Source organism: Pleurodeles waltl, chromosome 7 (assembly GCF_031143425.1).
Source record: "Pleurodeles waltl isolate 20211129_DDA chromosome 7, aPleWal1.hap1.20221129, whole genome shotgun sequence".
In the NCBI taxonomy this organism is placed as follows: Eukaryota; Metazoa; Chordata; class Amphibia; order Caudata; family Salamandridae; genus Pleurodeles; species Pleurodeles waltl.
Window position 1 is genome coordinate 967139490 of NC_090446.1, and position 22707 is coordinate 967162196.

The following is a 22707-nucleotide window of genomic DNA, read 5'->3' on the forward strand; positions in this document are numbered from 1 at the left end:
TTGCTGGGTCCAAACTGAGGTGACATGGTGTGCAAAATAATTATGGGTTGGGATGTGGCCCCAAGTAATTACCAGTGGCCGAGATTATTCAAGCATTCCATCCATTACTTTTTTGTATAATATATGTGTTTACCAGGAGTTAAGCAGTGCTAGCACGCTGGTGGCAGCATACCATGCAGTGATCAATAGAACTGAACAAGGCTTTATACCGGTCACAGTAGTGAGGCCTACAGATTCACTCATGTAAAGTTCTACTGAGTGATTAACTCACTCTTAACCTTTATCCTATGTGTGCAGTGCTGTGCGACACATGTGCGGCTGCATGCATGTGCTGTGTGCATGTGTTCCTGTAAAAGTGGCAATGAGTGAATGGCTCTAGGTTCCATTTTGGGAGACCCAGGGCTGACTGGAGGAGCATGTGGAGGTAGAGAAACCTCCTTGACAGATTTGTGGATGGCTGCATTCCTGCAAGCTAGGTGGGACACGCACACTGGCGGAAGGATAGCTAGAATCTTCATCATACGTCAAAGGATACTCCTTCAAAGGGTACTCTTTGATTTAGGGAGAGGTCACTTGAAAGTGGCATGGGCACATCCCAGGAAGGCAATGGAGCTGATAAGAGAATCATAGAGAGTAGGGTTAAGGCCCTGGGGTACTCTTTTGATGCACATATGTATCACACATTCAGGTGTGACCCTCTAGTCACTCCCATGGCTTCTACTGTGGGTCGCTCAGATTTGTGGTCACTCCTGCTATGGCAGACTGCTTTCTGGAGGAAGGACAGAGCAGAGGAGTGGGCACTTCAAAAGGAAGCAGGCCCACAACATAAACTTCAAAGAGTCAGACACTAAATCACATTTGGTTTCTGGAAACAGACTAAAAGAAGGGAGTTTGAGGCCTCCAAAACTGCCAACTGTCAAGCAGCCAGCCAGGCTGTGCAGGGAGAAGCGCTGCAAGATTTCTGCCTCTTACCAGGACTGGGAGCTAAGGTCTGCCAGTTTCCCAGCTCAGTGAGGGGACATCACCCATGGAAATCCAAGACAACCTGCACCTGAAGCCTGGGGCAGAAGTGCTGCCTGATTGCCAAGACCAGTGCACCCTCTGAGCAAAAGCAGAGTGCTGAAGGGACCAAGGTGAGGGATCCTTGGGAGTGGATCCCAGTAGCAAGGGGTGACGAGATGGCAGCTGCTCTGATAGGGTCATTGCCCATGTGCAGATTCAAGTTAGCAACCCTGTATGACATAAGGGGTCACCCTGAAATTAGCCATGGTTGCACCAAACGAGTGGTCACCTGTATGCAGAGTGAAATAAGCAACCACGTATATAAGGGGGGCTGCTGGGAAGACTGCCAAACTGCAGTGCAAGTCCAGCCGGCACCCGTATGCTGTGGTAAGTCGGTGACCCCGTATGGCGGCGTGTCTGCCGTGAAGAGGAAATTACTGCAGTGCCGATCATGCTACCCCCATTTGTGGTGGGAAGTCAGTGACCCAGTATGCCAGAGGGAACCCCTGTGGAAAGGAAATTACTGCTGTGTCAATTGGGCCGTCGTCTGAGTGTGGTGTGAGATCGGTGACACCATAACCTAGGGGTGGGGACACCAGAAAGGATACGGATCATTGCCTGACTCAAGAAGTCATTGAGAGGAGAGGCCTTTGTGGTGACAGTGGTGGGCCTGAGTCCCAGACTGACGATAAGAACTGGAGCAATCAACCACCCTCCACTTGTGGGAAGGAGCACAGGAACTTGAACTGTCTAACCCAGAGGAAGGGGCATGAACGTCCATGCACTGCCCATGAAGAACCATAAGTCCTACTCACCAACAGCATTTGCTGCAGCCCTCCACAACATTCGCGAGTGAAACACTCCTGAAGGCCCCAGTCACGCAATCCCTGCAGGAGCGGTTATGACTGATCTTAGGGTCAGAAGGCCTGGGGGAATTTGTTCTGCCACACAGAACTTCAGGTGCTGGCACACTTTTGACTTTTTAAAGAGTTGGAGGCTACTAGTGGAGCTTAACCCAGATGTCGCTTTTAGTAAATGGGGAATAACCCCCTACCACTAGTGAGAGGGAGGTGGACCCAGGGAACTTCCTATCAAACACTACAGCCCTAACCTGGGGGGAACAGTGTGTATTGCTTGTGTATGCTGTATTCCATTTTTGGTTTGAATATAAATACTCCTTTCTTCATAAAAGGAAATATTTGACTTGACAATCATTTGTTGCTGCTACTGCCCCTGTATCCAATTCCCCCTCGCACCCCCTCAGAAGGCCTTGGACTGCTCAACCCACGCTACTACTCAGAGTCACATGCTGAAGGGGTATGTGGCACAGTTGCTCAGGACACTTAGGGGGTCATTCTGACCCTGGCGGTCATGGACGGCCAGGGCCAACGACCGCGGAAGCACCGCCAACAGGCTGGCGGTGCTTCCGGGGGCATTCTGACCGCGGCGGTAAGGCCGCGGTCCGAAAAGGGAAGCCGGCGGTTTTCCGCCGGCTTCCCGCTGCCCCAGGGAATCCTCCACGGTGGCGCTGCAAGCAGCGCCGCCATGGGAATTCCGACCCCCTTCCCGCCAGCCTGGTTCTGGCGGTTTTCACCGCCAGAACCTGGCTGGCGGGAACGGGTGTCGTGGGGCCCCTTGGGGCCAGTGCAGTGCCCATGCCACTGGCATGGGCACTGCAGGGGCCCCCTAACAGGGCCCCACATAGATTTTCAGTGTCTGCGTGGCAGACACTGAAAATCGCGACGGGTGCTACTGCCCCTGTATCCAATTCCCCCTTGCACCCCCTCAGAAGGCCTTGGACTGCTCAACCCATGCTACTACTCAGAGTCACATGCTGAAGGGGTATGTGGCACAGTTGCTCAGGACACTTAGGGGGTCATTCTGACCCTGGCGGTCATGGACCGCCAGGGCCAACGACCGCGGAAGCACCGCCAACAGGCTGGCAGTGCTTCCGGGGGCATTCTGACCGCGGCGGTAAGGCCGCGGTCAGAAAAGGGAAGCCGGCGGTTTTCCGCCAGCTTCCCGCTGCCCCAGGGAATCCTCCACGGTGGCGCTGCAAGCAGCGCCGCCATGGGAATTCCGACCCCCTTCCTGCCAGCCTGGTTCTGGCGGTTTTCACCGCCAGAACCTGGCTGGCGGGAACGGGTGTCGTGGGGCCCCTTGGGGCCCCTGCAGTGCCCAACAGGGCCCCACATAGATTTTCAGTGTCTGCGTGGCAACTGCACCCGTCGCACCCCTTCCACTCCGCCGGCTCCATTCGGAGCCGGCATCCTCATGGAAGGGGGTTTCCTGCTGGGCAGGCGGGCGGGCGGCCTTCTCGCGGTCGCCCGCCAGCCCAGCGGGAAACTCAGAATGACCGCCGCGGTCATTTGACCGCGGTGCGGTCATTCGGCGGCTCCCGCCGGGCGTGCAGTTACCGCCGCCGGCGGGAGTCGGAATGACCCCCTTAGTAAGCCAGGGCCCAGGACATCAGGAGAAAAAGGCTTCAACCCCCACAGTTGGGCCCAGTATCTTCTGTTTGCCCCATGACCCTCTGAAAGGGGTTCTGATAGCCATTAGAACCAATGGCAGCCATCTACAAAACATATTGAGCATTTAAAGGAACCACCATGCCAGTGGATGCTTTCAATGTACAGAGATGACCGCTAGATGGCCAGTAATCTCTAAATGTGACGGACGGACGGAGTACTGTCTCTCAAAAGATTAATTGGGCCCATTTGGAGGCAGCCTAACTTATCCTGTGTGTAATACATTTTTTATAAAATGACTTGCATATTCACAATGCTTTCAGTTGCAGCATGGGACATTGTAGCACTATAAATACGTGTCACTATTCCCCAGTGCATCAACCAGGATTCAGTTCTGTGACTGGTTACACACACAGACATCTGCAGTGATTCCATTAGCCATTTCAGCTTTAATGTTTTTTTTGTATCTTTATTAAGTTTTCCACAGTGCAACATGGACACATGACATTGGGAGCACAGGTTGACCCCCTCCCCATAATCAACTCAAAATTGCAATATAACACAGTACAAATAATATCTCTCTCATGGCTGTGTGGGCATGAAGCCACAGCTATGGGATGGTGCAAATATTTGATAACACATGTAAACTAGGCATTATAGTAAATAAATGTAGCACATGCAACATTCCCCCTCCACCACAGTTCCAATGAATGTATTCTGATTGCTGTCTCTAACCAGCCTCATGTTACCACCAGTTCGTAGCGCGACATATCAGCTCGAAAGGGCATGTTGCTAGGCCCAACTTCCCTGTATTCCTCAGACACCCTGCAACACGATAACAGCGTTGAACTGGTACCATGCTTACTCGTGGACCTTCCTTTTCCATTTCCATCAGTCACCAAACTCACAGTGGGTGTGCATCTGATTTCAGTTCCATTTTTTCAAGATAAGTTTCCCATTGGTCGAACGCGAACTTCTATATCTGCTCCCGCCTATCTTACAGCGTCCTGTTGCCAGTGATCCACTACTGGAGCCTTTCCAGATTTCCACATCAAGACTATATGGCACTTGGCTAGTACAAGGGATAGGCTTTGGAATCTGCTCAGCTGCTTCATACCTTTAGTAACCCTACGCACATCCAGCAAGGATTTGAGTGTATCCAGGTGCAGGATAGAAACAGTCGCTTCGGAAATGCATGGTGTCACCTCTACCCAGAACGTTGTTATTATTGGGCAGGTCCATACCATAAGCTTGCCCGCTCACCTGCCGAAACTGAGATTCTCTTCCCTCTGCACACTGGCCAATACCAGCACACACCCACCTAGATTGTGCAACCACCTCAGCTGCATCCTTCTCAACACCCGCTCCCTCATCAAACACGAAGTAGAGATATGGGACCTGCTCGACTCCATCTCTCCAGATGTTACCTTCTTCACTGAAACCTGTATGCCCCCCTCTCTGCCCCAGACATCATTACCGCCATTCATTCCCAACATCTACAAAATCATACACAAGGACCGCATCAACCGCCCAGGAAGAGGAATCGCCATTGCCCAGAGAAACACCCTCCGCCTCACTAGCAGCTCAGACGTCCACTCCCCTGGAATGGAGCACCTCCACTTCCAGATCCAGACCAACCCGAAAACCATCCTCTGGGGCACCCTCATCTACAGACGCCCCCGTACCCTGTCCCCCCTTCAGCAAAGCCACAGCCAGCTTCATCGCACACCACACTCTTACCTCAAAGGACTACATCCTCCTCAGCGACCTTAATTTCTACCTGGGAAACCACAACAACCACAACACATCCTCCCTTCTGGAGAACATCGCCACCCTAGGACTCAAACAACTGGTAACCTTTGCCAACCCTATCAGAAGAATACACGCTCGACCCAGTCTTCGCTGCTAGTAACAACATCCACATCACACACACACCTCTGAACTTCATGGACGGATCACCACTGCATCCACTTCTACTTCATCAAACCCATCGAACACACCTGCGCCAACCACCTCCCAAGAAGAAGCTGGAACAAAGTCTCTGATGACCAGCTCACCACCTTCCTCCACCAATCACCACCACCAGTCACAGCAAACGCCAACGCATCAGCACGCAAACTTCACAAACGGATCCCTGACTGCACCAACACTCTGGCCCCCTCAATAAACCCTCTGACAAGCAGAGCCACAAGAAAGCCAGTGAGTTCTCCCCTGCCCTCCAAGAGTCCAAATGCACTTGCATACAACTCCAAAGATGGAGGAGCAGCAAGACCACAGCAGCCTTTAAAACAACCATCACAACACACCACCACCTCATTAGAACCACTAAGAAAATGGTCATCCAAGAACGCATAAACGCCAACTCACACAACAGCAAAGAACTCTTCACTGTGATCAAAGAATTCACTAAACCCAGCGTGGACTCCACCGACATCTCCCAATCCCAAGACCTCTGCGTGAACCTCGCACCTTCTTCCAACACAAGATTTTAGACATCTATGGCAGTTTCGCCACCCAGCACCCTCCCACCCTACCCGCAACCACTGCACCCATAGGATCCAGCTCCCAGCCAACACTGCACAACTGGGCCACCCTCTCCACGGACGACACCTGGAAGTTCATGAAAAACACCTACTCCGGATCCCCATCAGACCTATGCCTCACCACATCTTCAACCAATCCCACACCACCATCGCCCCCGAACTATGCCACACCATCAACTGCTATATAGTGCCTGCCACCTTACCAGAAGACTGGAAGCATGTGCAAATCAACCCACCGCTGAAGAAAACCTCTGCTGACCCAACAGAGCTCAAGAACTTCAGACCCATCTTATTGCTTCCCTTCCCGGCCAAAGTCATACAGAAAGCTATCAATACCTAACTCACTGAATTCATTGAAACCAATGACATCTTGGACCCCTCCCAATTGGGTTTCAGAAGCAACCACACCGAGACCACACTTCTCACAGCAACAGACAACATCCGCACTCTCCTCGACCCAGGCGAAACTGCAGCCCTCATCCAACTGGACCTCTCCACGGCTTTCAGCACCGTCTCTCATCGCAATTCTACAGCAGACTGCATGACACAGCCATCCGCAGCAAAGCCTTAGAATGGATCTGCTCCTTCCTCACTGGCCGCACCCAGAGTCAGGCTCCCACTGTTCACCTCACAACCGACCGAGATTAGCTGCGTAGTTCCTCAGGGCTCCTCCTTGAGCCCCAACCTTTTCAACATCTACATGGCCCTGCTCGCTAACATTGTCATAAACCACTGACTCAACATCTTCTCCATCGCTGACAACACCCAACTGATCCTCTCCCTAACAAGCCTACAACTTCAAAAAGCAACTTGCTGCCTGAAGCTCAACTCTGACAAGACTGAGGTCCTCATCCTGGGTTCTATGCCCTCCACCTGGGACAGTTCCTGGTGGCCCCCAGCGCTCAGAAACCCCGCACACCCACTGACCACACACGCAACTTCTGCATCATCCTAGACTCCTTGCTCTCAATGAACCGCCAAGTAAACATTATTGCATCCTCATGATTCCACACACTATGCCTGCTCCAAAAGATCTTCAAATTAAACCCGATCGAATCCAGGAGAACAGTCACCCAGGCACTTGTCACCAGCAAATTAGACTACGGCAACGCACTCTATGCCGGCACCACCCAAGCACTCCAAAAGAAACTGCAGAGAATCCAGCAGCCAGTTTCATCCTGGTAATCCCCCGCCGCAGCCACATCTCCCGTCACCTGAAAGACCTTCACTGGCTCCCAATCAACAAAAGAATCACCTTCAAGCTCCTCACACATGCATACAAGGCCCTCCACAACATTAGAACAGCATACCTCAACCACCGCCTGACCTTCCACACGCCCACCAGACACCTCTCCTCTGCCCAACTGGCCCTTACCACAAGCCCAAGGATATGCAAGAACTCAGCTGGTGGAAGATCCTTCTCTTACCTCGCCGCAAAGACCTGGAACACTCTTCCGCTGCACCTCAGGCAATCACCCTTCATTCAAGAAGAACCTAGCTGCGCTTTACAAATACCTGATTGATTGATTGAATTCCGCCTCAGTTTCAGGATCACTACTATCAACAATTCTCTCATAGAATCAGACAATATACCCTGTTCCTTTGAATTTCACAGACCTTCAAGAGCCAGGGAGCGAGATGAGTTTGGTAGCCGGCATAAAACTCATTCAGGAGCTCATATGTGCTTGGGGTTTTGCCCTATGTAGCCTGTTGGATAGGATTTTTATTTTCTCCTTGGGTCAGAGGGCCGTCTAATTTGTGGGTCTGAAGAGGGTTGAGAGTGGGGATCTCAATGTACCCTAGAAATTTCAGGGCTGTCGTTGGTTCCACTTTCATATCATTGCTGTACAGGGCCATGTAGTAGTTCTTAAGCACCACAATAATTTACAATTAAGAGCTAACCCACAAGCCATTGCTGTTGCAAACCGCCTTGATAGTGGCATGACGCGGTTCTGCTTTCAGTAACCAGGCTAGTAAGCTGCTCTCTTTATCCCCGTTTGTGTTGGTGCTTAATAAACTCCTTATATTCCAACTCTGATTAGCGCGTACAGGCATCCCTATATTCTTTTCTAAGTTCTGTTAGTATGTATTGTGGGTCTGGATTTGTAACTAAGGTGCCCTCTGCCGTTTTTATGCAGTCTTCTAAACATAATAACTCCTCCCTCAAGACCTTCCTCGTTTGATACAGTGTCTTCATACACATCCCTCTCAGCACCACTTTAAATGCATCTCACTCTACCTCCACATCAGTAGCAGACCCTTCATTATCAGTAAATTATTGCTAATAGTTTCCCCTATTTGAGCACTGTGAGAGGGCTGGGTGGGCATGTAAACACAGAAGCTGGATGGTATTCAGAATGGTGCTATTTATTTATGTTATTGGTACGAAGAAACGACAATGGTAAGGATGTTGGTGATGAATTCACTGGTAATAGTCTTCCTTTTGGGTTTTCAGGGTTTTCAGTCCAGATTGCACCACCCCAGACTCCAGTGTACGCAGAGGTGTGTGCCACTCTTTGCTCCACGCGTCAGGTGCTTCGTTCAGGCTGGCGGTTTCCTCCTGCATGTCGGCTTCAGATGGGCTCCCTCCAACTTGCGTCTCGCTTCCTTGATACTCTCCTTTCCTGATCTCCAGCTTCCTTCCTTGCTGTGCAGCTGTGGCATTCTTTTCTCCTCCATCACTCTCACTGGATTTTTCCTAGTTGTTGAAAGCTCTGTTCTGCTGTTCAAAAAGATTGTGTCATTTGTCTCTGTGTTCTTCCTGCTTTAATCCTTTCTCTCTTTCTACTGCAGGAGTTCCTGAGGTGTTGGGAGCTGGTGGTGTGGACTCAGGGATTCAGCAAGGTGATTGGTGGGTTCAGGTCCTTTTTCTCACATGCTCTAAATATGCTATCACTCAGTCCTACAGGTTGTAGTCCCCATGTAGGTATTTTAAGGCACCGTGGCCCCCAAGATAAGGTAATCATCAATGGATTGTGATATGACAATATTCGTCCCAAATAGTTAGTGTGAGGGAATTTATGTAATGTGTGTCAGGCTTGCACCTTTCCGCAGGAGTGAAATGGACATGATGTAGTTCCCAACTTTCCTATGAATCAAACGGACTCCTGAGAAGTCACGCCTGACCCACTGGGATGAAGGGACGAACTTTGACCAGGATCAAACCAGATATCCACCTTGCGATGTTGAGTGTCTTTTCAGTTTCTGAAAATTGAAAAACAACCTTTAGTACTTAATATTCTCAATTTGACTTCTCCCCAGTTTTATGTAACCAAAGTTTGATAACCTAATGTCCCTTCTCCCTTTTTAGGTCATGTAGACTGAATTTGCTATGCAATACTTATAGAGGACAAACTCAAGACAATTAATTCCACAGGTAATAGCCGTAGATACATATGACAGTTAATACTAACACCTACCTATGGGGAATAGGCTTTACGAATTTAGATAATTAAACATCAGTCCTTTACAGTGAATCAAGGTTCAATTAATGGTTCCTACGCTGAATTGGTTTTCATCTCCCGAAATCATAAACAGCATTTCTTTACACTAGCTATGAGTCACTCTGCAATAATTAATGCCTTATGTATGTATTAATAACAACTTTAATGTGAGTCTTTGATCATAATTAAAGAAACGCTGCTGGAAAAAAATACTAAATGTCTTTTCTTTCCTCTAGGAGAACAACAAAAACTGGTTAACTTCATTAGTCCTCCCAACAGGATTCCATCAGATAAGTATTTCTTTCTTGCCTTTAGTACAATTTGTAAAAGTTACCAGAATGACAGGCAGCCACTTAAATAATGTATTTTGATTGGCTTCTGCAGGTTGCCAGCAGATTACGATGAACTGGAGCAGGGAACCTGGTGACTCAACGGGAAAAGGAACTGCTGCACGAAGATGCTGGGCGCTCAGAAGGAAATGCGACGAGACAAGGATGGAGCCTAAACACAGGTGAGTACAGGGGGAAGGAAACTGACAACGAGCAATCATGGTGCAGGGCGTAGCCTTAAAGGCTACACGCTCCACCTTAATGGAGCCACCCACCAATATGCATGTGGCTAGCCGGACTACATCTTTGTGCTGCAGAATGCCACATCAATTCTGGTATGCAGTGCTTGTAACGAGGAATAGTGGGAGTACTCCCAGGGTGCTGGGCCCACCTAATGTCCACCACCTGTAAGTTGTGTTTCCATTGTTGTAGGTGGTAAGTGTTAGTGTGAAGCTGGGCCCCTGTGACTGGTGGGTTATCTCATCTCAAGTCAGGTACACAGTTAAAATCCCCGCACCACATCGCTGGGGGCACTGCACAGTGTAGGAGTAGTGGGGTTAAGGAGGTAAAAAATAAAGGTTATTCCACATTTGGCACATATAATGCCATCAATGTTAGGGGATCCCCATAAGGAGGGCCTTCCTGAATTATGTACAGGCCTTCCGAGTCTGTCTGTGAGTGCTCCATGGTATATGGGACTGCCAGGGCCATCAGTATCAGGACTTCCTGGGTGTACCCCGGGTTTGTGGTGCCATATACTGAATGTGTCTCCCAGATGCATGCAAAACGTATGTGTCGGCATTTCCAATGTGTGTGGATCCTATATCTTTTTACAAGTGTACCGTGTGGATCATATATCTTTTTAAAAGTGTACCCCTGCCCCTTGCATTCCATCTCAGCACTTGGTATTCTTGTGTAGTCATGTCACTGCTATGGTTGGTCCCCCTGTAAGTGTGGCATCGACTTCTATAAGGGTACCCCCAGGGCCCTCAGTACACGTCCTAGAGGGAGAAGTATCCAAGAGGTAGTGGGTTTAGCATTGTGGCCAGCGCTGTGAAGAGGGCAATTGCATATAAACATCAAACAGAACACAAACCATCTGAACAATGCCAGACCATGTCATCAATCAACCACGGTCAAGCAGTGCCCACAATGATCTGGCAAACAAGTGGTAACTATTTTGAGTTTTGGAGGGGTCCTGTCGGTCCACCAGCTATATATTCTACTTTCCCCACCTGCCATCATCCAGAAAATACTGTCAGGTAAAGCTGTGATCCGTTGCCCACCTCCCCGCAGCTCTGCGGTGTGTAAACCATATGTCTACGTAATGAAGCAAGACAAAAGGATACAAAATACATTATTGGCACACCAACAGATCTGCCTTCATCAGAATAATGTGTGGCCCTCCCCTCAATTCCTTGGGATCTCCTCTGTTTCAGCACGTTGGTGCAACTCCATTGTGTGCAAGTCGGAGTCTTGGATGTTGGTCTCTGATGCTCCAGCATTTTCGATCGCAGGTAACACTTGGGCGCATTCAATGGCAGTTTGTTCCTGAGTGGGCTTGCTATGAACTTTCTTGTTGGGGCAATGTCTGTTCTGGGGTATCTTCCACCCCTCTCCAGCATCTGTGAGGGAGTTGGATGGTGTCTCTCCTTTTTTTTCCAGCCAGTCTGGAATGCATCTGTTGGATTCAAAAACTTCTGCTGGATCAACATCTCAGGAAGCACTGGTGTCCTTGCAGTAGTAACCCACACTGGAGGAGTTATGGGTCAATGGAGCAGTATAATTTATGGCAGTGGAATGGAGCTCGCGTTTATAGGGCTAGACATCTTCGATATACCCGCCCTCCCCAACCAATTGAGCTTTCATGAAATAAAGGAATGCACTGCGCCCACTGATTACTTTAGGCTGTTCCCATACCTTTTTGTTTGCACTTCAACCTTTTAATAATCTGTGAAATACTTTGCATTCAGCTATCATAGAGGTGCAATCCCCGGCGCAGTCCAGCACACATCATCTGAAGAACGTGTGTCCTACAAGCTCCAGCAGCATGGGCTAAGACACATGATGAGCCCATTCAGCCCAACTGGTGGCAGAGATGTCTTAGGAATACAGTGGAAACAGATGAATTTTACCCTACACCAGCAGGCAAAAAGTAATGATTCATAACAGAACTCCTGGCCTGGTTAATGAGGTGCCTAGGCTGGCAGTGCACGCTTTCACACAGTACATGTGCGATACCCACAGAGCCCTACTCACAGAAGAACTCCAACAGGATTGCAGTCCTGCCAAGTACCATGCATCAGGGGTTAGACTAATGCATTTTAGTGCTGGTGTCCGTATCACTGCAGTAAAATGTGTTAGTCATGCATTACTAGCTCCTAGGAGCACTACAAGGGGTTGTAGGAATGCCTATGGTAGAATTAAAACAAATCAGCTGTGTGCTTGTTGTGCAATGTGCCTCAGACACAAACTGCAGGGCCCAGGTTACCACTGGAGATGGCCTGGACCTGGACAGATTACAAACTGTTACTTAGTACCATTACTTAGACTTTTTCTTTTTCAAACAAATTAATTTAGCAGCTCTGGGGGACGTGGATTCAGAGTGTTATCTATCACATTAAACTTAAATAGGCTCTGGGACCAGGCGCTTTTTACTTTCCAAGCTTGCAGTTGTTGATGCGCTCAGAACAGAGCGCAGTAATTCTTGAAAAGTGAATAAAATATCAATGTTTTCTAGATTCTCGACATCTCTTTCCCACTCTAACACATCAAGGCTGAATGTGTAAAAATAAACAGCTTGTGACAAAACAAGCACACTGAAATTACTTATGCTGTCACAATTAAGAAAACATTCTAAATAATTCTTACCTGAAAATGACCCCCGCATACGTTGTGATTGTGGGTTTGTTACTTATTATGCATTCTAAAACCTTAGTTAGTAAACAGTGAGATAATCTATTCAATAGATTTCCTTCAAAAATCATACTGGTACTAAGTTTGCTAACTGACTTGAGGTACAAAACCTTATTCCCTTTTTGCCTGTGGTGTAAGGAGAGACCACAAAGACCTCTCAGTATAGGGTGGGTTTCAATTTTTGTCTGGACTGTGTAACATTGTTCTTAAATCAAATGTCAGTTGCCAGCTGTGCTTTTTATGGGCGAGCGCAAAGCGCTCCGTCCATTCTGTAATCTCTCTTTGGGCTTCAAACCACGCCCATGTCATGTCAGTCACTTTCATTGGTTCGTGGGCTTGCCTTTTAAAATCCGCTTGCTTTCATTTGTGAAAGGCATGCCTACGTAATGCCTTTTCCGGTGTTTAGCCCACCTACACAGCACCGGTAAACTACTAAAAACATACGAGGCTCGATGTTTTCAGCCTGGGGTCTGGACTACTTTATCTGTTTATTTTCCATGCAGAGCGATTGCGCTTCATTTTTTTTTCTTTAAAACGCTAATAGCTCTAACTCGAGCAAATGCGAGACCCGTTGCATTGAAAATGCTTGTTTATTTACCTGTGCCCCATCAGTGTTTCTTTAATGGTGCTTGAACTAATCCCCCAGTACCACCCATGATTACTGTGTATAAATGCTTTCACTGGTGCAGAAAGAAAGTGAGAGAGTGGTGATGATGGGGAGAAAAAAAGCAGATGAGGGGATAGCGTAGACCAGGGAAGGACCTAAGGAGAGAAAGAACAGTAGGTAGCAAAATGAAAGCAAGGAATGAAGTGAGAGAAGGGTGACCGACAAAGAGAAGGTGCAGCGAGCAAGGAGGAGTTTGAGGAAAGTGGTGTATTATATAGTGTGGTTGTGCAACTTCACCATGTAATACACTCACAATACCATCTTGGGTCTGGTCAGGCTAGTTTTGAAAACCTTTAGCTCAACCCTAGGTAGCTGTGACTTTGCGTAGTCAGGCTTAAACAACGGAACAAGTGAAAAGAATTTAGAAGAACCAAAACAGCAAAATACCAAAGTCACAATACAAATAAAAAAATCCCCCAAAAATTAATGTTACTTTTATGTATTTTTAGACACCAAAACAAACAAAATCCACTGGAAAGTTTCACAAATATAGATTTTTAAGTAAATGATAACTGCAAAATTTCAACAAGCATTGGTAACTGTAAAGTTTGGCAATTGTAAAATGTTTGAAAACTTAGGTTTGGCTACTCTGGCCTGCCTTGGACGATCAATTCCAGCAGGAGGGAAAATGGGAGTAGTGTGGGAGATAAAGACTAGTAGGACAGTTACCTTGTCATGAAAGCAGTCTCAAGTTCAGTTCCAGGCTCTATGGACAAACTGCCAAAGACTTCAATAGAGTGATCTTGATGCAACAGATACAGGATGCTGAAGATGCTGAGGATTAAGTGTGGTTGATGGGGGAGGGTGGTCCTGGAGCTACTCCTCGGTCTAAGTGGGGTGACTTTGGCAACACGCGTTGATGTCCCTCGAAGTTCTCGTAGGTCAAGCAAAAGTCCAATTGTCACAGGACTACTGGTTTCCGGTCACAGTGAAACCAGCAATTTCCTTTGATGAAGGCTAGGATCTGTCTTGGGTGACCAAACTGCACTCTGACGACTCTCTCAGGTCCAGCGGACTTGAGTGCAACGTTTGAGAATTGGTACTTCGGCTCCTTAGCTGCACGTTGGTGGTCAGTGACGGTCAAACAATTGTGGCTACTGGCTTGCCAGAACAGGCTTCTTCAGCTTTTATGGCCTTGGTGCTATAACAGGAAGTCAGCCATCTGACTCTTAGAGTTCACCTCTTCTGTCTGGGGCTCGGGAGCAAACTTTCCACAAGCCAGGCACCATAAGCACAGTTCTCTATTTGCTAGCCCAAGGATCAGTTGTTGGTGCAGCCTCACTTGTCAGGACCAGGGAACAGCACGGCAGTTCTTCTTTGGTCCTGTAACGTCTAAGCACAACCAATGTACTTGGCGGCTGTGCAATCTCGCAGAAGCAAGATGAAAATCTAAGCAGATTCCCTATGGAACCACTGGAGAATCAGACACACACCCTCCAGGTGAGGACAGCACACAGGGGAAATGGGAAGTGGAGAAAAACATACACAAAAATGACGTCCAGGACTCCTCTCAGGTAATGCATTAATTCATGTCTCTGGTGACTCCTTCAGGGTTTGGTCGTCAGCTGTCTATTAAACAAATATACTAGAACCTAGTGTCTGGTCTATCGGATCCCTACAATACTCCATATGGTGTGCTCCTTACCTAACACCTCCCAATTTCCTAAGTGTTTTAAAAGGCTGGACACCAAAAGAAGAAAAGAAAAGAAAACAGTAACCTAGTGTGATCCTAAGAACAAGAATCCTAAATAAGTTTACTGGCAGTATATAGCGGTCATAGAAAAAAGTTGAGTTAGCAGTTTAAAACTACTCTCCCAGTCTGCAGCGACAGCTTGGGAGACATGTTTCTGTTGTCACGTCCAAGGTGACACAATAAGTGCTGTAGCCATGGAGGGACACCTTAAATGACTTGCCCTGCGTAACATACAGTAGGTACTTACACACAAGTAAACTTATACCAATTAGGTATAGGCCAACCAACCATATACTTTTAAGTGTCAGAACAATGGCACCGAGGTCTGGTTAGCAGGGCTCAGTGCACTCTCACAGTCAAAATACCAGCAGAATTAGTCAAAAACTTTGGGTGTGATCTTGCAAATAAAAACATTTCCTTACAGAGGTAAAGGGAAGAAGCAAAAGTGGACACAAACTGTAGTGTGAGAAGGGCAAGTGCATGGGACAACAAGAAAGCAGAGGAGACAAGGAAGAAAACTAGGAGTGCGAGAAAGGAGAGTGGGGTGACAGGCAAGAAAAGAAAACAGGTGAGAGAACAGGAGAAGTGAAAATCGAATGGCAGTAGGAAGAGCTAGACCAGCTGCAATGCAGGCAGCAGATGCTGGTAAGCCAATGTGCATTATTAAACTCAGAATGTAATGTTTCTGTTAAATCTGGGCATGTTCCTGATAAGATAGAGCTGATGAATTGTGTGGTGTTCGCGTTGATGCTTCAAGATTTTATTTCTCACAGGTGAAAGAAGCCACTATAACAAAGCAAAGGTGCAGCTGAAGATCACTAACGGGGGGCTTTGTCTCTGTTATCAGAAGCTGCACTCTGTATAAAAGAGCTCCTGTACCCTGTACCATGTTTCGACCGCTAGACTTGCACTGCTGGAAGCATCAGAGTCAAGGACCGCGACTGCACCAGCCTGAACGCGAGCATCGACCGACGCTGCTTCCCTCTGGCTTATTTACAATTGTTTTTGAATTTCAAGGTGCAGGGGACCCAAACCCAAGTTTGATTTCTAAACAACACAATTTTGTTTACATTAGAGATCCCCTTTTAAAAATCCAAGCTGGTCATGTTGGAAATTCGAAGTAAGGTACGGCCCGTGAAAAAAGCAACGGAGGACGATGAAACTGTTTTAAGAGCATTTGTACCACATTACATTTAAGAAAAGGTGCGGTTTCTGTAGTTCATCTCATCACAGAAACGTAATTGCTGTTTTAATTCTTTCAATAAAGTGTCAACTATAGTGCTGCACATACGGTACTGAAACCTCATACATAAGTGTAGAGAAAAACATGAAAATATCTCACACATGGCCAAGCGGAAAACATCGCAGCTATGGAAATGTCACGATCCAGAGGTAGGTCGGTCATTGGCTAATCTGCGTGGCATGTGTACAAATGTGCATACGATCGACCTATACTCAGCAACCGGAATATCCTGTTAGTGTTCTGGACTTTTGATTAATCTTCCAAACACGTCATTACATTGCCTGTCCGGCGTACCGACATACTCGTACTGGTTGTACCTCATTTCAACAAACTGTACAATATTTGAAATAAAAAAAATGTAAAACAAGTTTGCAAGTTGTCTACGACTCACCGATGATAAGCAGTACATTCCGCTTTCTCGCAGCCACAGAAACCCCCGCAATGAGCAGTAAAGTCGCCCAGCACTGACCCACGCCCATGGATGGAGCAGGGTAGTCTGTATGATTCCTGCGCAGCCGAGGGGGGCTGTAGCGGGGTCGTTCCTGAAGTCCTCGGTAATGAGGCTTGGAAATAAGGCACAATACTTGGGGACAAAGGTGGACCTGTGTTCCGGGGCTTGTTGACTTTCTGCCTGTTTCCTGCTTGTCTTAGCCCCTCCTCCGGGATCACATGAGCTAAACTGAGCAGTGAAAAAGGCGAGCGGAGTGTGCCGCTGGTCCCGGGACGAGGAAGGGATCGTAGAGGGAAAAAACACTCGTGAGACGGGCACGGAGGTGCAGGTCTCGGGGATAAAAGACGGGGGTGACCGCAAGGGTCAGCGGTGGAGACGGAGAAGGGTTGCCAGGAAGATCAAGTGAGTGTGTCGAACAGTTCTTATATACTTTTCCTTCCTCCCTCTCATATCCCTTCTTTCTCTCTCTGAAAAATGACATTCTACACTGTCTATATTATTGTCCTTAAATTCTCAGCGAAGACTCAGTGTGTGTCTTGTTTTGACATGGCTTTTGTAACACCTTTTTTTGTAGGAGCTGCATTGTAACATTGTAACAAACATTGTCAGAAAGCAAAAGCACACATTGACACAGTAGTTCTAGTCCTTGACCAAAACTACTTTGTGTGCCAGTATGTTCGTTGTGGAAGATTAGAATGCTATAACTCACAGTGAGGGCAGCCCAATAGAGAGAGAAATAGAACTTTAATGAAAACAAAATTACTCGCTTAAGCCAGACCTAATTAGGGGCCCAATTCTTAAAGAAAGTCACAAAAGGGCACACATTGTGTATGTCTTTGAATTAGTGGCTTTAACCCCGTTAGCCGCCAGGCTTTTCCCCATCAGGTGGCAGACCTTTTTTTTGGGCTATTTGGGGCAGTTTGCGCTTAAGCCCTCATAACTTTTTGTCCACATAAGCTACCCAAGTCAAATTTGCATCCTTTTTTCCAACATTCTAGGGATTCTAGAGCTACCCTGAGTTTGTGGGTTCTCCTGAAGGAAATCAATAAATTAGCCAAAACACAGCAAACATTTTGTTTTAAAAATAAAATAAAATGGGGGGGGGGAAGGGCTGCAGAAGAAGGATTGTGTTTTTTTTCCCCCTGAAAATGGCATCACCAAAGGGTTTGTGGTGCTAAAATCACCATCTTCCCAGCTTTCAGGAACAGGCAGACTTGAATCAGAAAACCACAATTTTGGCATTTTACTGGTACATACCCCATTTTTACTATTTTTTGTGCTTTGAGCCTCCTTCCAGTTAGTGACAGAAATGGGTGTGAAACCAGTGCTGGATCCCAGTAAGCTAAACATGTCTGAAAAGTAGACAAAATTCTGAATTCACCAAGGGTTTATTTGTGTAGATCCTACAAGGTTTTCCTACAGAAAAAAAACAGCTGAAATAAAAATATATTGAAATTGAGGTTAAAAAAACCAGCCATTTTTCTCCACGTTTTACTCAGTAACTATTTTCCTGCTATGTCAGATTTTCAAAAGCAATATACCGTTACGTCTGCTGGACTCTCCTGGTTGCGGAGATATATGGGCTTGTAGGTTCATCAAGAACTCTAGGTACCCAGAGCCAGTATATGTGCACCTTGCAATGTATTTTCATTGTATACCGGGTATACAGAAATTAATTTGGTAAAATATAAAGAGTGAAAAATAGGTATTGAGGAAACCTTTGTATTTCCAAAATGGGCACAAGATAAGGTGTTGAGAAGCAGTGGTAATTTGCACATCTCTGAATTCCTGGATCCCCATACTAGCATGTGAATTACAGGGCATTTCTCAAATAGTCATATTTTTTACACACTGTCTTACACTTGGAAGGAAAAAAAGCAGGGAAAGACAAGGGGTAATAACACTTGTTCTGCTATTCTGTGTTCCCCCAAGTCTCCAGATAAAAATGTTACCTCACTTGTGTGGGTAGGCCTATTGCCCGCAACAGGAAATGGCCGAAAACACATTTTCCCAAAGAAAACAGATCTGTTTTTGGTAAAGTGCCTATCTGTGGATTTTGGCATCCAGCTCAGCTGGCACCTAGGAAAACCTACCAAACCTGTGCATTTTTTAAAACTAGATACCTAGGGGAATCCAAGACGGGGTGACTTGTGCAGCTCTCACCAGGTTCTGTTACCCAGAATCATTTGCAGACCTCAAAATTTGGCTAAAAAAACACTTTTTTCCTCACATTTTGGTGACAGAAAGTTCTGGAATCTGAGAGGAGCCACAAATTTCCTTCCACCCAGCGCTCCCCCAAGTCTCCCGATAAAAACGGTAGTGTGAGTGGCCCAGGTGCCTGCAACAGAAAAATTCCAAAAACCTGTGGAGATTGAGGGGATAGCACAGCGAGTTGATAAGCACATAAGTCAATATTTTGGTCCTCGATATTTTTGACTCGGAAATCTGTCCTCACAGTATTTTTGGTTCCAATATTCTGTCAGTGAGCCTAGTGTGGGTGGCAGTCTCACACCTAATGTAAGTATGCGAGGTACCTACAACTTGACTGTGGTATCATGGCACCAAGAGCACCCGACTGACACATGAGTGTGCATCAGGGACTCTACATTTACCTCTGCACTGGAAGCCCGATCACCAGATAGAGAATTAATGAGCAGGATGAAATCAAGATCAGATGGAATATCCTTAGCAACTGATTCAAAGGGTCATTGCTAAGAATTGGACAAATAAAGACGAGAAGAACAAGGTGGGACAATTCCTTAAATCAGACTGGCCCTCCATCAGTATGGGAAAGTATTGCATACTTGGAAAGTAGTCTCAGCAGAGCGACCATAAACCAAAGAACCACTGTCAAGGGGTAGAATAAGCAGCGCTCGTCCACGCTGGCAAACTCTGCCAGTGCGATGGTCCAGTGGCAGTGCTTGTGAAGGGCAGACAAGGGCTTGGACCCTTGGAAAGTTTGGCCCTGAGCAATTGTCCTCTCTGTCCATGTCTTGTAGTGGCTCTGCAGTTGAGCCAGCCAACCCCGAACCAATGGTCTCGCTCACACTTAAGTGCCAAAGAACATGTAGAATCTTCTGAATATTTGGGATGCAAATTACAGAACCAACAAAATATAAGAACCTGAAAAAGACTTTAAGATGTAGAAAGTGTTTCATTAATACATGGAAGTGTTTCAAATTATTATATTAGATCACAATATTGCGTTGCTATTTATTTGTGGTGGAAGTTTATGTTTATAAACTTTAAAACATTTCCTAACCCTCCCTCCTGACAAAGCCATGAGTGGACAAAGTGAACCAATTTTCTGGTGTCCCTTATATCATGGCAGATACGTTCGGACTGCCAAATTACGGTGGCGCTTAGACCGCTATATTACAACTGTGGCGGAGCCCCAACGGTCTGACCGCCAGGCTGCCACCAGTCGACAGCCTGGTGGTCTCGGGGGTCGTAATCCGACAGGGCAGCGCTGCAAGCAGCGCTGCCTTCTGGATTATGAATAGCCATTCCACCTGCCTTTGCATGGAGGTCGGACTGTCATGCAAAGGCTGGCAGAAAGGGTGTGTTGGGGGCCCCTGCACTGCCAATGCACATGTCATGGGAAGCCCCCGTGGGAAGCCCTGTCGCGCTATTCACTGCCCGAAATACAGGCATTGAAAAGTACGACAGGTGCTGTCATACCCGACACACTATAACATTGTCGCCGGCTTGCTTACGAGCCGGCGTCGATGTTGTGGTGAGGGCCCGCGGAGGGTCGGTCGCATAGGCGGCCATCCTGACGCAGGACTTTGGGGGGTCGGCTTCTGCCGCCCGCCAAAGTCGTAATGAGCCTGTTAATGTATTTAAGCAACTGACTAGATTACTTTATTTTTCTCATTCAGAGGAGAGTTGCTTTGTACATTTCAGTCAGATGAATGGTACACTGTGTTCAGTAAATACAGATCACAGGCTAATTTGACACATTATCTAAAATCAGAAAAGGCGCATAGTGAAGGTGAGGAGCTACACAAATCCATTGGCTAACATCACTGGTTTTGTCAGACTTTACATAGCTAGTTAATGCAGCAGTCGAAGTGCATTAAAAAAAAAAGTATGCATACTATAAGCACTCAACCCCATGCTGTGCACGGCCGAAGGGGCTTGGCTTCAGGTCCTGGCCTGTGGCCAGGCACTGTGATCAACCCCTATAACCACCAACCCCATGCTGTGCACAGCCTTAGGCCACGTTCAGCAGGGTTGGGCTGCACGGCTTGCAGCCAAACCGTATAACCACCTAACTCCATGCTGCACATGGCCTTTGGCTGTGAGCAGGAGGGAATGCCTGCAGGGCCTGGCCTGCGGGCAATCCCTATTACAACCCAAAGGCGGTGCGCAGCAGGGGTTGGCCGCAGAGCCTGGCCTATGGCCAACCCTATAACCTCCCAACCTGTACTGTTTGTGGCCATGTGCGGTGGGGTTGGCTGCAGAACCTGGCCTGCAGCCAGTCCTTGCAGCTAACACCCCTAACAACCCTGGAGTTGGCTGCATTGACCCCACTACCCCGGAAGATTTAGGCCCTGAGGACTCCACCCACAGAGCCCAACCTTCTAAGTGTATTTATTTTTTGAGGGGGGAGGGGATCCTCCCCTACCCAGGGCCGATCTCGGCCCCAGGGGCTCCATCCCTGGGGCCCGGCCATGTGACCTAGGTGACCCCAGGGCACTGAGTCACAATGTTGGGGACCACAAGAGGAGCCTAAAGGCCCCAGCGGTGCCAGCTGGCTCTCCACCTCCTGGGAGAGCCAGCATTGCTGTCACAGAGCGGTAGCTGCTATAGCTCTGTGAGAGCAATGTTTCCTCTGTTTTCCTGCCACCATCTGTACGGGCAGGAAAACAGAGGAAACCTGCGCTCGCAGGAAGTTAAGAGAGAGCTGTTTGACAGCTCTCCCTCACTGCAAGCATAGTGTTTGCTCTGACTTGACAGAGCAAACAGCTATGTCCCAGAGGTGGGCACCCCAGGACTTAGTAGGAGCTGGCCCTGGCTGGTGGCGGTCCCGAGGGTCATCTGTGGCTCCTCAAGGGGGGATGCGCAGCCCCTCTCCAGCAAATAGCTCTGAGTAGATGGTAGTTCCTGTGTCCAGGGGGTCAGAAAAAAAAACCCTATGTTTTTTTTAAATTAGTCCGGGGACGTGGCTGTCCCTAGGGCTGTGGGGGGCCACGAGGCCTTCCTGCATTCAACTTTAATTTGTGTCCCGGGGAGGTGACAGTCCCCGGGGCTGTGGGAGGACCAAGTGACCCAACTGCATTTGATTTTCACTTTTGCCCCGGGGAGGTAGCGATCCTCAGGGCTGCAGGAGGGGGTTTGGAGAGGGGGGCTGGGACCTGGCTCCACCGGAGGCTGTTTACAAAACAAGCGGACGAGCCTGTGCTTGTTTTTTTTTGTTTTTTGTTATTTATTTTTTTAATTTTCGGGAGATCCACAGATCTGCACCAAAAATAAAAAATAAAAAGTTTTTGGAGCCCTAGGGGGTGCCTTTGGAACACCAGCACCAGAGCTGTCAGTGTGACACTACCCTGGTCCCCTTTCGTATTATTTTACTTTTTTGTGGTTCTCAGTCCCAAGATGGCTGTCAACACTTCCTTGTTGAAGTTGGCAGCCAGTCAGATATCTGCACGGGGACAGTGTGATCCTCTGAGGATCCGCGTCCCTAGACATCTATATTTTTTGCCCCACAATATCTCCAAAACTGCTCAACAGATCTACACCAAATTACAAAAAGCCCAATCTGCGCACAAAGATCTGCCTTCCTGCTAAATGTGGTGTACTGCGTCTTCTGCAGCTCCTTGGGCTTCTGTGCACTTCATCCAAGAATCCTTCGTGGACTGCGTAGCCCAGGTCCCCAGCACTCTGTCCGGCAAAGCACAGATCCCTGAGTTGTTCTCTGGCGGCATGGGACCTTCTTGTGTAGTGCTG

General features: G+C 47.7%; 2 protein-coding genes across 3 annotated transcripts in view; one reads left to right on the top strand and one right to left on the bottom strand.

Moving 5' to 3' along the window:
* SGSH (N-sulfoglucosamine sulfohydrolase) overlaps nt 1-16948 on the bottom strand; it is a 158330-nt gene extending 141382 nt beyond the window's left edge. The window contains exon 1 of the mRNA XM_069199723.1: nt 16696-16948. Within this exon, the coding sequence (XP_069055824.1) occupies nt 16696-16783 (88 nt within the window). The 5' untranslated portion in view covers nt 16784-16948. The remainder of the gene's footprint in view (nt 1-16695) is intronic.
* Nucleotides 16949-16986: 38 nt separating this feature from the next.
* The window catches only part of SLC26A11 (solute carrier family 26 member 11), a 157183-nt gene continuing 151462 nt past the window's right edge, over nt 16987-22707 (top strand). The window contains exon 1 of one of the 2 annotated variants that reach the window (XM_069199722.1): nt 16987-17157. The gene's annotated coding sequence lies outside the window, so the exon portion shown is untranslated. The remainder of the gene's footprint in view (nt 17158-22707) is intronic. The other variant, XM_069199721.1, reaches the window with a different exon arrangement.